The 15,341-nt window shown below is 44.7% G+C and overlaps 2 protein-coding genes across 3 annotated transcripts in view; both read right to left on the reverse strand.

Moving 5' to 3' along the window:
- LOC130598136 (C-factor-like) overlaps window positions 1-15,341 on the reverse strand; it is a 120,075-nt gene that overhangs the window by 12,344 nt on the left and 92,390 nt on the right. The gene's annotated exons all lie outside the window — the stretch shown is intronic.
- CCNL2 (cyclin L2) lies at window positions 4,892-15,274 on the reverse strand. Of its 2 annotated transcripts, XM_057407270.1 has the most exons (11): window positions 14,951-15,274; window positions 13,923-13,997; window positions 13,530-13,639; window positions 13,138-13,258; window positions 11,904-11,968; window positions 9,063-9,162; window positions 8,874-8,978; window positions 8,510-8,651; window positions 7,691-7,808; window positions 7,510-7,602; window positions 4,892-6,254 (listed from the first exon to the last, which is right to left on the reverse strand). In XM_057407270.1, exons 1-11 carry the CDS (start codon window positions 15,272-15,274, stop codon window positions 5,900-5,902), a joined length of 1,608 nt encoding a protein of 535 aa, XP_057263253.1. In that variant the 3' UTR covers window positions 4,892-5,899. The 2 variants fall into 2 exon arrangements, with proteins under 2 accessions (XP_057263253.1, XP_057263254.1); XM_057407271.1 differs by lacking the exons at window positions 11,904-11,968; window positions 13,138-13,258; window positions 13,530-13,639; window positions 13,923-13,997; window positions 14,951-15,274 and adding an exon at window positions 9,506-9,642.

Here is a 15,341-nt window from a genome sequence, read left to right on the forward strand (position 1 = left end):
AACCTCTTTGTGCCTGTAATGTATGCAGCCCTCGCTGTCAGCACATCCGAGCGCTGCCAAGCAGAGCTGGAATTCTGGGCATGAGTTAAGCCCAGAGCAGCAGCGCTGGGATTGGAAGCAGACACCCAGCTTGGGGGACAAACCCTGCAACAATGAGAGAGGGCAACAGTCGAACCGACTCACCCAAGCCACTGGAGACACCCGTTTGACTCTTCACGCTGTGCCTGGTGCTGTGACTGCAGTCTGGGATTCGGAGTCTTCTCAGAGGGGAGGAAACAAACTGCAAGAAGAGGCTTTCCTCAGTGAATAAAGCAACTTACAATCCCTGCTATTGTCTGGATGCATGAGATTCAGAAATGACACATACAGAATCCCATGTAATGCTTTACAAAGCTCCAAGGCTGTGCTAAACACAAAAAGCTCTTATTCATGGAGTTACAGAATGGGTTGGAAGGGAGCTTAAAGCTCACCCAGTTCCAGCCCCCTGCCATGGGCAGGGACCCCTTCCACTAAGAGCAGGATGCTCCAAGCCCCTGTGTCCAACCTGGCCTTGAACACTGCCAGGGATGGGGCAGCCACAGCTTCTCTGGGCACCCTGTGCCAGCTCCTCAGCACCCTCACAGGGAAGAGCTTCCACTACTTTTATAGATGGGAAAACTGGGACACAGTCATACGCGGATTCCCTTCCACCAGCTGGAGTTCAGGATGTGCAGCCCCACTCACGTATTCTCACCGTGTCCTTTCCCTTCGCCTTGCAGCAAGTCCTGCACACTACAGCTCCTCAAGCCCTGCTTGTGTCTAACTCTTGAAGCCAAGGCCAGATTTCAGCAGGCTGTTTTAACCACACTCTGAGAAGCCAAATTCTTGGGCTGTTTATCTCAACCCTGAGTTGGAGGTACCAGAGGCAGAATTGCTTTGCTTAGTAATTTCTCACCTACGTTTAAAGACAATAAAAACAAGGGTTGCTTGGCAACTCTCGCAGAGGAGTTACCCAGCAGGACAATGGAGAAAATACTCCTTTTCTTTTGGGTGAAGCAGTGCCCTCCAGGAATTGCTACTTGGAGTTTCTGTACTAGAGTGAGCTCCCTCGATTCAGCCCCTCTTTGGCTTGGGTCTGGCTCTGCGCAGGACATGATGCAAAGCTACTTTTGATTATCTTTTTAGGGCTCTGGCACTTCTTCCATCCAAGAACATCCCAGAATATTTATAGTGTTTGTGGAACTATAAATTACCATTAGAGTGATAGTCTGGAGGCAAAACAAGCAGAGTAAAGTTTAAACCAGACACTCCCTCTAATGAAATGGCTTTGAATCACCCATCCACAGCCTTCAGGTCAGCAGGATTCCAGACCAGACTCTGGGAAGCTGGACACAAGAAGAGCATCCTCTGCCATAAACCAAAGCCAGGAACTGCTTTGGTACTGCAGACGTGGCTCCATCAGAGACGATGAGAAACTCTAACCCTTCTTTGGTCATCTCAACCACCAGATTCCCGTCTTTGGCTCACCCAATGGGGGATCTTTCCCTCTTGGGCATCACCTGCTGGGCATGGGCTGTGCTGGAAGTTATTCTGTATCTGAGGAAGTAGTTCTCACCTCAAAAAGGTGAGCTTTGCTGGTTGACCTTCTGCTGATACAAATACAGACCTGCAGTGTGACCTTCCACTGCTCATTGGACTTATAGCTGAGGGGTCCATTGTGGAGGAAACATTAGCCAGGAAGCATAAAGGATTACTTCCCAGAAGGTACGAGGACTAGGCTGTGTCACAGACCAGGGAGATGGCTTTAGCTGAGCAAAGAGAAGCACAGCCTGAGTCTAAGTCAGTTTTCAGTAAGCAATCCCTTCAAAGCCAGATAACCTCTCTCCAGCCATAAGGAATTACATGTGAACACCAGAGATGACAGAGGAGTAACCCAAGGGATTCTGATGGGAAGGAGCCACGTTGTAGCCTTCAGATGTTCAGAAAACAGGAGTCATAACTCACCTCAAAAGCTGAGACTTGTATATGCATGCACAGACAAAAACATGGTGCTGCTTAAGCTTAAAGTTCAGGTAGGTAAACCTAAGCTCCAACCTGATACACGCAGATTTCTGTGGGTTGTAACCACCAGAACTAGAGTTGTCCTCTTGCTTTCTGAACCTTTTAATTAAGTTCTAGTTACTTTCCTAGGAAGTGGAGCTGAACTAGAAAGCTCAAAAAGCAGGTTCTTCACCATAAGCTCCCCAAGAGCTCACGTAGAGGATGCCTGCCTGTCCTATGTCATGGTTAGGGCATAGACTCTCACACAAAGCACCACAGTCCTGCCAGACCTCAGCAGTTTTCATCACTACCCCCCTCAGCTGTGCCTAAGGTGAAGGCTTTTCTAACAAAAGGCAGCCCTGTTCCCTTCAGCTCTGCAGGAAGCACTGGGAAAAGCAACCAACACTCAGATGTGGAGACCAGAAGCAGGGTTGCAAGAGGGCACTAAGGATATGTGAGGAACAACCAAATGACATCACACTGTCAGGTTGGGCTGATTCCCGTTTTTTTTCCAGGCTCTTTTAGCACATTGGGCCCCATCATCCACCTGACGCCTACCACAGGAGCAGCGCTTACAAAAGATGAAGTGAACAAGTGCTAACTGGTGCCAAAGAGAAGAGGATGCTCTCTCAGCTCCATCCCTGGGCCCTGTGGCTTGCTGCCCGTCAGCAGCACACACTTCCCGAGTTGTCACAACAGCTCCCTGTGGCTGGCTCACATCAAACCCACCACAGATGTTCATCCATTTGGAAGCATTTTCACACCCCAGGAGCTGGCAGCTTGCCCATTTCGGTTCACGTGCCAAGGAGCTGAGCTCCTCATGAGCCACAGCTCTGTGATCTCCCAGGGATCAGCTGGAATTGGCATCTCGGCGGTTTGTTCATTATTACACAGGTTACCAGGACCAGAAATTCAGCCATCAGCTATGTTTTAAGGCAGATAAAAGGCACCTTCCAGCTCCCAAAGCTTTGTGCATTGGTGGATGTTATGTTTGGGATCAGCTGGAGAGGTGCCCAAGATTCCTGACTTCAAGAATTCAATTCAAAGGGCCCCAAGCTGACTGCTGCAAAGGGCTTAAACCGAAACTCTGCTGACTGCTTTGGAATGGTGATCCACTTACTCCCTGAGCAAAGCTTAACACTGAGGTGTAAGCACTCGGCACAGTAAATGCTGAACAACTACTTGTTTGTAAATCCCCACTAAACACAGGCAATGGCTCTTTAATCTTAGCCTTTCCAAGCAGTTCCACCCTACACTCCTCCTAGCTACTGTAAGGATCTTCTCCAAGCCCACCTCCCTGCCAAGACATTCTGTGCAGCTCTCTGTACCAGGCTTTTTGCTGGTAAAGACAGATTGTTCTCTCCTACAACAGGAGATCTTTTAAACCTGTAATAGAATCCCTTTTGTTTTGGAACAGAACCACTTTAATGTAAAAATATACCCACTTCCTCCCCTCTTTTTTTTCCTAACAGATGTACTAGAAGGCAACTACTCCCTACTCGGAGCTGTACGTGAGTAGTTTATAGCACACAGATGCTTAACTTTATGCCAAGTGACATTATGTTCATACAGAGAAGTGAGCGTAGCCTGGGTCTTACCTTTATCCTTGTCTGTGCAACCTGCACTGGAGGAAGGCCACATCTGTAGCTAGCAGAACTGAGGCTTAACTAAGGTAATTCCTCTTCAAGGAATTCCTCTTCCAGGAGGAAGCTGCAGCTGTGAAGCCTGTCCCTGTCCCTCCATGTGTTGCTTATCTTATGAATTGGACAAGAGGCAATTCCAAAGCACACAGAGCAGAACACAGAAATTAAACAGGGAAATACTGTCTTTGAGAACTGAATCAGTAAACAGATTTAAAGGTGACCTGCTACAAGTAACAGGCAGCAAGAATCAGACTTTAAAACAGGAGCTATCTAGAGAACATTAAGGTTGTTCATATTTTAACAGATCAAAGTAACTTTTTGTATCATTTTGTGTGAGCTGTGTTAGTATCTTGGCTTGTACTCAACTATTTAACATACTGAGTATGAAATAATGAAGTTTCCATCTGTGTGTAAAGGCTGAGTTAAGGTTGATACAGATTAACTCGCACTCCATAGCAGTGCTCTGCTGAAGGTCCAACGAGCTCTCCTTGGATCTGCTGCCTGTCCCACTTAGGTGTCTTTTCTCAGCTGCAATGTAATCAGAACCATACTAAAGAACTACAAACCAACCACTACTACCAGGTGACCAGGACATAACTAGTCCTCCCCCTGCACAAGAAACAGAGGCATCCAGTGGAACTACCCAGTAGTGATGCATTCAGCACAGGTAACTGTTGCGTGAAGCAATTAATTCCTGTTACACAACAGGATGTCAGAGGCCAAAAGCAAAAGTTCACAAACAGGCCCTCTGGCAATTACACAGAATAACCCTACACAGCCTCCAGCTCAGGCAATGGGACTGGAGGCTGCCTAAAGGCTGACTGCAAATCCCTTCAGCTGCCTTGGCCCCATACTGAAACTGAAGCTGCCATGAGACTGGTTTGGGTTTAAAAGAAGCATTAGAGGAGTCACACTGAGGCACCTGCATCAGCCACAAAACCCCTCAGGCATCTCACTCCCCCAGAGCAGACAGAGGAAGTTTAAGCAGCAGGCAGTGGTTCTACTCCCAGAGCTCAAAAGGCTCCATTACCAGCAGCCTGTTTCACACAGTGCACCAGTCTGCTCCTCCAGGATGGGCCCAGCATGACACCTACTTCACCTATATTCAGGGTGTAACAGCTTAGGCTAGTCTTAAATTACTACAAATTTGATCATCATTCAGCACCAAATTCCTTTCCTTATGAGTAGGCACAGTGGTATAAGCTCATAAGAAACTACTATCAAGTAAATGTAATAGAAAATCAAATACTTTAATGAAATTAGGGAGCATGAGAGTAACAGCTCAGATATACCACTAGAACTGATACTACTGGGCTGTGGGGGGGGTTGCTATTGGTTTTGTAAATGCTCTGTTCTTCAACAAGCATGCAGATTGACAAACTACTAATTCTTCAGAGTGTCAAAGATCCTGAGTAAAGAATTCCAAACCACTTAAAATGTAGATATAGGAAATGTCTTAGGAGCTGGTGGCCTGCACACAGCATTGCACAGATAAAAATATACTACTCTCAATACACAGAGCTAAATACTTTCACATTTATCAGAATTTTCTACACAAGTCTTTTGATAGAGTTCAAGTTTTGAGTTTTCTGTATATATCTTCCACCTGTATTAAACAAATGCTTATTTACATCGTGGATAAAGTGTAAAGGCTTAGTAAGGCCGTATTCCCATACTGTACTGTAACACTGCAAAATATATATACACATATATAACCTAATATAGGCAACAGGTCTAAAAAAAGTCACCTTACATTTGTACAACATAATTGAGTCAGTATGAAAAGACAGCTTTGTTAGCACCAAGCCACTCCAATGGGGTTTATGAGCTGTCTTGGGCCTTCTAGCTCCACAGCTAAGGACTCTTCAGCACAGTATTCCAACTACTGAGCAACACAGGTCCTGCTTGCAGAACTGGAAGTCCCAAGTAACACTCCACTGCACTACAGTATGGGAATTACTAAAGAGCAGGCATAGGAGCATCCAGAGACAGGTTCTGCAGTGTTATTAGGGGACACTCCGGCAGAACAATCACCAAAAGACATTTACCAGGTTAAGTCTTTCATATCATCTTGTCCCATTAAGTGTTGTGTTTTTTTTCCTTTGGATTCATGACAGGAAGTACAGAACTGCCAGCAGAATGGACATGACTCAAGCTGGGTGGGTTACAAGCCAGGTTAACCCTATATTGCGAAGACCAAATGCTTAAATGCCAAAGGAAGGAAGGTTTTGCTTTATTCACCGCCTGTGCCTGCTGTGGCCAGGATGCTCTCGCTCATAGCGGTGACTCGCTCGCTCGTAGGAGCGCGAACGCTCGTGCCTGTGGTTCCTGTAGTAGTGGCTCTTCTTCTTGTACTTCCCTGAATGGTCGGAGCGCTCCCGGGATCGGCTCCGGGAACGTGAGGAGCTCCTGCTGCGGGATTTCCGGGGCTTGTGGGTGGAGTATTTGTAGTCTTTCGATTTCTTGTAACTTCTCACCTTGGAACCTTTGTAGCTGGAACTGTGGTTGAACTGTCGCGGGGGAGAGTCGCTGCGGCTCCGCGAACGGCTGTGGGATTTGGAACCGCTCGAGGTGGAGTAACTTTCACTTTTCCTATGGAAAGAGAAAGGACAGTGAAGAGAACACATTACCTCCTCAATATGAAATAGAATTACTCCGCATTGCTATGAGTACCTGAATGTAGTCACAATACACACACACAAACACTTCTTCCTTATAGAGCCAAGGTGTGCAAGCATCGTTTGAGACCACGTGCTTGATTCACTGTGCAGTATACCATGAAAACTAGTGTCTCCTAGACTTGGGCACATCTGGTTACTGTACAAATACCGAGTTTTAGACATTCATATCCATCTGGAGTTCAGTATCATGGCTCAGGTTTAGATTTATGGGTTTTCCCTTTACTACTTAGAAAACATGCATCAATAGCCACACGTAAAGTGGTGCCAACAATAAGACAAAAGGTAAAACTACTCCTCTTGCTTCAGTTACAGAACTACAGTCACCAAAACACCCAAGTTTGGAGCTAATGCTCCTTTCTGGCTCTGCTTTCCCCTCTATGGGTATCGGAGTTATTTGCTGAACTTCAAAGTCAAAGGCAGAACAGACAGAGATTTGAGAGATGTTTCATTAAATTCAGATAATGACTAAAACACAATTTTGAACTCAACACTGAAGAATTTTAATCAGCAGATTTTAGCTTTGGTCTTTTCTAAGCTTACTTTAATATAAAGCCAGACTTTTATCAGTTCACACCCAAAACCAATGGCATGACTGCAGAATTAAGAAGTCAGACTTGCATTGAGCAAGAGGCATGAATCTCTGCTCCTGCTCTCACCCAGATACAAAGGAGGATCATTTCATATTTCATAAATTAAGGTTTTGCAGGAGCAACTGCCAATAGGACTAAGGTTGGAGGTAAGAGTTCATCCACTGCAGAAAATGGTTTCCCAATTCCAGCACAGTTCAGCAAGAACACAACTCACTGAAGGTTGCAGCCACAAATGCCCCACTTCCAACATAAAAACCCCAAATCAACAAACCACCCTGCTGCATGGGGGCACGCATCACCAATAAGCAGGCTGACATTCCAATATGCCCCAACATGCTTACACTCTCTTTTCAGTCTGTTTAGCACAGGCAGGACAACGTCAGATCCTGCAATTCCTTTGACCTGTTAGCCAAGACAGGTCAACTCTGAGCCATTAGGCTTCTGGAGTTCTACCTACAAGCACATACTGCTATGTTATTTCACAGCCTCATAGGCTGAGAGGCTATCAAAGCTCACTCTGCAAGATTTTAGCCTGGGTGCTCCTCACAACATGCTGCTCTTATACACAGTGCATACCTGTGCTTAGGGGATGCAGATCTGGATGGTGATCTTGAGTAACTCTGATCCCTACTTCCACTTCGACTTCTGCTTTCTCTTCCCTTCTGAACACTGCAAGAGACAACAAACAATAAGTTATTTTGCTTAAAGTAGTCATGGGGAAAAAAAAAAAAAAGCTGCTTCTTTATGAAAGCCTTACCCATTGACAGGGCTGTTTGAACTCATTCTTTTTGCTCCCTCTGTTTTCCTTTTAGCATTCTTCATTGCCTGAACAGGCAGCGGTGAAGGTTTATTTCCTTTAGCTTCTTTTGGGGACTCTAGAAGAACAAGCTTTTGTTACCTTATTTTGAAGGCATGAGTAGTGACCAGAAGGACTGAAGCCTCCCTTCACCCCATCTCATCATCACTGTATAAAACCAGCCAGCAGAAGTAGAGCTGAAGAAGTTCAAGGAGGCAGAAGTTAATCTGAAACACTTCTGCCAAAACACACAAGTAACCCCAGGGAGTTAACTGATAGGAACATGTTGCTTTCAAAGCCACTTCAACAAGGCAGAACAGCAGCTTCCCTTCCTTGCCAACCACTTAGACAGTAAATGTTCTCTTTTAGGCAAGACTTGCACTGGACTGGAAACTTCTGAGCCAGTACAGAGGAAAATATTCCTCCCAACACCCCAAAACACTCCTGCCACAGCTCCTGGTAACACCTGTGTTTTAATACTGCTTCAGCATATTATGCCAATCGCAAGTATTTGTTCAGGTTGATTGCCCAAACCACATCAAAGCCAGCCCCTGTGCTACACAAGTTTAAACCAGCCTTAAGATTAGACTAATTTGATTTCAGCCTTTATCTGTCTCAGGAGATCACAAAATTACACTGCTACTCAAACTCTGCCATTTGAATAGTTGCTAGAAGCCAGCTTAAACAAAAAAATCAAACCACATTGTATACGCATCCCAAAAGGATAAATACACATCTAAGATGAGAAAAATCATTGAAAAGAAGTTATCCACTATTTACCATTTTTCGGGATAGGGGAAAATCCTGCTGTGTTATCCAAACCTGGGGCTCCCTCAGGCACTAGACCTTTCGCTTGCGCCTTTGCCTCTTCGATAGCTAATTTCTTCTTTTCTATTTTACTTTCCAGGTCAGATAAATCAACCTGTGAACACAGGAGCACCACTTATAACAAAACTCAGTCAACTAGGCTGTGCTTACTCACTTACAGGAGGTAAAGAGACCCAGACCACTGTGACTACTATCCTCTTCCACTTAACACACCAGGCTCGCAGCTAGTTTCAAACGGGATAAGGCTCTCCATGTTCTCTTAGAAGTCATGTTCTAACCCAAAGACCTTAATGAAAAGTATGAAAAAGCAGCAAACCTTTTTCCGAGTATAGAGTTGCAAGATTTTTAAGCAGATTTCTTGGATTTCTTCCTCTGTTGCTCCAAAGAGTAAAAACCAGTGTGGACGATTAGGAAGTGGAATCTGAAAGGGAAGGGAAGATGCACTTAGTCTTCTGCTTTCACAACAGACCTAACAAACCTGCAATGAATGGAACTGTGTGCTCACCTCCAGCGTCCTAGCTGCCAGGTAAATACATGCACAGGCAATGCTTTCTGGCTGGAATCTTACAAAGACATCTGTTCTCAGGCTATCATTCATGTAATTCCTGAAAGACAGGAGAGCAGCAAAGTTGCATGGCACTGTAAAAGGTGTCTGGGTGGTTTTGTTCTGGTTTTACTTCTATAAGGACTACTTATGTCTGCAGTTACTAGAGTTCAACATTATACTCCTGTAAATCTAAAGAAACATTGAATCATTTCACTAATAAAATAGAAATCCCTCAAGGGGAGGGATTTGTGACAGGAATTCAATGGAACTGACTGACTGCTGAAAATTCATTGTGAAAAGAGAACCAATTTTAACTCCACTTTTCCTTCTGGATCTCTACTGGCCTGCTCTCATGCAATCAACATTTTCATCAAGACAACATACAGTATAATCTGAAGTACTCAGTTATAGTGTTTTAGGTTCACATGTTTCACTGCAATAGGGCTGAACCCAGATGGTTTGCTGAAAGCTGCAGCTCCTGGCATAGGTCACCCATGAAAATGTGGTCCACTTCAGCACACGTCAAGATCCACTGGAGATTTAAGGTGTCCCTTTTCTTCCAGGAGCATTATTTCCCATCCAGAACAGTGTTCCTTTTGATGCAAAAAAGCAGCCACAGAAGAAATCGAGGTCCTTGGGAACATCAGTTCAGGAGAACAGTCAGTATTCAGGCAGATCTCCTCTTTGGCACATGAAATAAGGTTTCCAAATTGTCCCATTTCAGTAAGGTTGCTTAAAATGAATGTTCACAGAATGAGAAAACTGTAAAATATTGCACATATTCCAGTCAGTAACACTTAAGCATTATTCTTTTAAATCTTAAATACAAAAAGTAATCTGCCACCTGATGTGCTTAAAGTGATCTAGATCTTTTTGAGCACTTTAAGCAAAATATCAGACAGGGAAAAGCTAAAACCAGACACAGTAGAAAGTCCTCCAAATAACAGGCTTTCTAGAAGTAGTATACTGGGTACCCACGTGGTTAATTACAAGGATTCACTATCCTCCAAGTCATCCAAACCAAAGACCACAGTCCAGACACCTGTAACCTACTTTAACACAGGATAGGATTAAAGTTCTTTTTGTCTTAAGAGTATCAAGCTCCCACCTGCCCCAGTTGTTTTACATTCTTGTTTACACAATGAGCAACTGCTCCAGAGATGCATGTTCAACATCAGCTCATCTCTTTCTGGGGGAAAGGAGCTTCAAAACCTACTTCTTTCCCCCCCACACTATAAAGAGAACACAAACCTTTCAGCAAAAGAAGTGATAAGGAATAGTACTTCAAACATATGGGAGCCATAGAGCCTCTGTCTAACGTGCCAAACTGAAAACATGCCTGCTTCCAAGTCTGGCCTCTGTGTACCTTCCCTGTGGGCTCAGATTCGAACACATGAGGAAATGAATCCTTGTCACAAGAGTTTAAGAAAAAGGTAATCTGTAAATGCACATTTCAAAACCCAATGATACTGGATACCCACCAGTTCTCAGGCACTGGAAGGATTAGCACATAAATGTGTTATTTTAACATCTAAGCCATTTCTCATTTGGGGTAATTTCCTCCCTCCCTCCTTACCTACCCCCTCCTTTCATAACAAGTAGCACACTGGAAATGAGTAGTCCACAACTCACATTGAGTACTTCCTGCAGCAGTACTGGGAGATCTGGTTGTGGGAAGTTTCTCCAAGTATTACATTTGACTCCAAGCTTCATACATGTACTTAAATGTTTTCTAACTAGTTTACAAATGGAAACTAGATTTCAGTTTGTGTTAATTCATCCCTTAAAGACTTAAATCCCACCATTTTAATAGTTATCAAAATAGAACATTAAATATCTTTGAGAACTTCAACAGTCAGGTTATAAAATATACAACAGTCAAAAGACACAATCAAAATAAAAGTTAAAAAGTATAAGCACAAGAAGCAGTTGGCCAGTTACTATACTATCATGTATATACCACCTGTCTAGAGTCAGCCTTCTCTTTGGAGAGCCTGCTTTGGTTTGACTGAAGACGGCAGCTATCCCTGCACCATAGCGCTTGGGCAGCAGAGGAGAAGTCTTAGTCACTTACCCTCAGAGGCTACCCTTTGATTAAAAGAGTACAGAAAAGAAAAGTCAAAACTGGTTCTCTACACGCAGGTTACAGTACCAGACAGTTCAGTCAGCAGAAATATGATCTTTGGATTCACTAAAGGTTTTTAAACCACACTCTTTGTTAAAAAGCATTATAGTTTAAAAGCATTACTTGCAAACTTTAAGACCTACAATTTTACATAAGCTTCCCATCCCCAGGCAAATCTCTACCGTAATGAGAGCAAGGCAGAGGATATTTCTTGGCAAACATGAACAAATTTATCCAGTCTTAGAAGCTGACATCTTGTATTACCCATATAGTTAATGAAATGGATCTGTGCTGAGCGTTTGATACCCCTGTAATCAAGCTCAAGCCCTGAAAAAGCCAGTTCCCAGCACTTTAACTACACATAGTTGTGGCTGAAAACAAAAACCCCAAGGAAAGTCTATAACCCACCCAACATTTTCCCTTCAGCTGAAGAGCAAAAGCAGAGAGGAGGGAAGTGAGAAGTCAGGGTGGAAAGCTACCTTACCATTAAAACAGCACCTCTAACTTAAGAGGCCGATCAACATTTGGGTAGTAGTTTGGGGCACGCCAAGAAGCAGTGGAGCTGTCTGGTGTGGCCCACAATCATATCTGAGCAATGCTGCCCAGAGTGCCTCAAGTGACATATTTCTGCTACTGCCCCTGCTGGTCTCTTATAACAAAGAAGATCAACTTACCATGATGTCTGGACCAGGTGTTGGTTACGTTCACATTCTAATACCTGAAGGTACATAACGATTATCTGGAAGATATGGGTTATCGAGTTATTAACAAGCATCTTGAGAGCCACCTACTTATTTCAGAGGGACATCCATGAGGCATCTGTAACTCTTTCAAGTTCTAAAACACTCCACATGAGCGTCTGCAACATCCCCAGTGTTTCTCCACACAGCTTCTGCTCTCCAACGCAAAAGCTGGCCACTCAACAGACCTGACCTTCCTAGCTTTCCATCTTCTGTGCTCAGGCACATCTAGATGTCTCCTCTTCAACTGTTTTCAAGCTAGGTATGTTCTCCTATACAACTCATGACTCCTTTTAGCTATAACTTGGAAGAAAATATTGCAATAAGCAGTGAAGAAGAAGAGTGCTTGCAGAGAACAGATCTAACATGCTGTGTGCCACTGGTTTATTCAGTTCTAGGCTTTCTCTTTGGTTTGAATACAAGGATGCAGATAGAAAGACTAGCAGCAAAAAAATTAAACTAACTAGCAAATAAGTACAACTGTCCTCTGGGGTACCAACAAGTGAATTCTGAAAGTCAAGTAGGTTTAAAAGGATGACTTTAAGACAATGGTAGTTTTTAGAAGAAGAAAGAGCAAGAACCCAAGTTCTGCTGGCACAAAAGTAGGAAGTTCTTTTACCACTCAGCTACCTATGGCATGATGCTCAAGCACCAACCTGAACATTTGCAGTAGCTGCATCTCTACTATCATCCTAATCTGACATGAGATATTGAGAACTGTCTCATTTCTATCAAGCCCTTCACACCTAAGTGTACTTTTCAGAACATAAGGAACATTTAACTAGCTCATATGGGTTTCATAACCTCAGCATATTTCCACACGGGGATAACAGACCATCACAACCTTAAGTCTCCAAATGCCTTTCTGCTTAAGGACCTGTGTTTAGTTGATGTCTTCTAGCACCAAAGCTACCTACTTATGTGATTTGACTTCAAGGAATACTTAGCATCTGCATCCACCTCCAGTCGTCATTCAGCAGTGATACAAGACCAATTAGTAAGAATCTCTTGAATGAGAAAGAAGAGATTGGGATCGTAAGAAACTAGCTTTACTGAATTAACTAGCTTTATCATTGCAACCATACACTTTCCATACAATTAGGCAGCTAATCAAACCATTTATAGCATATGAAACACTGATTAGGAAGTTAACTTATATAGTACTAACCTTGTGAGGGTGCTTCACATGAACACAAAATCCCAACTCCTTTAACACTCTTCTTTCTGCCTTAATTATTTGATTCTTCAAGTTCACATATTCTTGATCCAGTATTAGAGGCACAGGTTTTCTGCAAGATAGTTTCAAATACTGAAGATGATCTTGATCTCAAGGAGAGCTCATAAGCAGGTTGTGTTTGTGTAAAAATAAGGGACATCAGTGTTCATAACACCAAAAATATTCACTTCATAAAATGGGTCAACTTATTTTTCTCCTTTACGAGATCTCTTCAAGATGCTCCCTGATTTATGAGATAGGGAATGATACAATCACTGGCCCAGGAAGTTTAATGATTAAAATACACCAGAAACACTTCAGATTATGTCAAAGTGTGAGCTTACTTTTTTTCCCGTAGATGTCTGAGCCGATGGAACACGTTAATCACATCCCTTATGCGTCTTGGCGCCTCCTCAATTTTGGATGCCAAGTGAACACAGGCCATTGACACATGCTGAAAGAGAAGTATTGCAAGATACTGATGTTTTGCTCAACTCAGGAACTGATCTCCTCCAACAGCTTAAGGAGGGATAACAACAGAAAACAGTGGTAAAACAAGGAAATACTAAAGATTAGGCTAAATCAGTGCTATATAGCATTGTAAAGTCATGTTATCAGTAAGTAAATGCTACAGGCTAGTTACTAACAATCCGATCACCTCCAAGATGACAACTTGCCAAAACAGATCAAAGATCAAGTCAGATTTGAGCCATACACATATTTTAGTGTGCTCTTACCTCCATGGAATGCTTCACAAAAGACTTGGTATAAAAGAAACGCTGAAATAGCACCTGTCCTGTAGCCATAGCCACCTGCAAGAGCAACCACAACAGGGATTAACAACAATATCAGTTCCAAAGAGAAATTCCTTAGCATGATTTTAACAGATCTATGACCCAGAAGACTAGCTAGGCTACATTAACATGGGAGCAAGTTCAGTGGCAGCAAAAGGAAACTAGCACCCTACCTTAGTAACAAATTAAGATGCCCAATACGTTATCAACACCGCAAATAGGCTTTAAGTCAAATACACGCATTAAAGTGCAAACTTCTTTTATGAACGGTGAAAACATGCTCCAAATAAATAAGAAAGAAGAAACCCAACACCAGCCTAAACACTAGAACCCAATAAAAGTGAGAGTTATGGCAGTAATCAGGAAAACTTTACCTTACTTTGGCTTGGGGAGTGAAGAAATCTAATTATATTATGATTTGCATGTATTTATAACACAGTTTGAGCAACCTGGTCTAGTGGAAAGTGTCCCTGCCCATGGGAGGGACTTGGAACTGGATGAGCTTTCTAAAGCCCAACCCAATCCCTTCTGCGACTCTATGAATTTAAGCAGCTGAAACTCAGTAGCTGGAAAGTTTTACACTCGGGAGAGCATCGCGGCTGTTTCCTATAGGATTTCACCAGGAAACAAACCGCTCCCGAGGCCACAACAACGCCAAAAGAGCCTACAAACCTCCTGCTTTTCGCAAGCTCCGGTATTAACAGGCACCGCCCGGGCCTGCCGGGGGAGGCGGCGCAGGAAGGCGCTTACATCACCCGCTTCCTGCTCCCGGCCGGGCGGGGAAGGCCGCAGGCCCCGCGGCCCAAACCCCAGCTAAAAGGGACAACTCCCCACCTTGCCCCCTACCCGCGGCTGTGGATGGCGGCCGAGGCCCGGCTCCGCCCGCCGACCCGCCGAGGCCCGGCAAACAAAGCTCTCCCTCGGCGAGAGGCCTCCCCACCCCGCCCGACCAGGCCGCGGCCGAGCCCCACCTGCGGCAGACGGAGTAGGATGCCGGCCGCCTGGATGAGCTCGCAGCCCGTGACGCGCAGCTCGGTCTCGGTGTCGGGGTCGAGGCCGCTGCTCATGGATGGGGTGAAGCGCAGCGTGTGCTCCGGCAGGAGGCAGTTCTCCAGCGTGATCAGCACCCCGGAGTACAGCCGGTCCCCGATCAGCACCGCTCCAGGGCCCGGCACCGGCGCTCCGCTCCCCGCCGAAGCGGACCCCGGCGCCATCGCGCCGGCGGCCTGAGGCCCCGCGGGGCCGCCGCCTCCCACCGCCGCCACAGCCGCCGCGCTACCGGGCCCCGCCGCCATGACGCACAGCCCCGGAGCCGAACGTAGCGGCGTGACGCAGCGGTTGGGAATTCGAACAGGGCGGCCG

The sequence above is a fragment of the Pezoporus wallicus genome, unplaced genomic scaffold (genome assembly GCF_028554395.1).
Source record: "Pezoporus wallicus isolate ANWC-B61680 ecotype Strahan unplaced genomic scaffold, APGP_CSIRO_Pwel_v1 contig_14689, whole genome shotgun sequence".
NCBI classification, from domain to species: Eukaryota; Metazoa; Chordata; class Aves; order Psittaciformes; family Psittacidae; genus Pezoporus; species Pezoporus wallicus.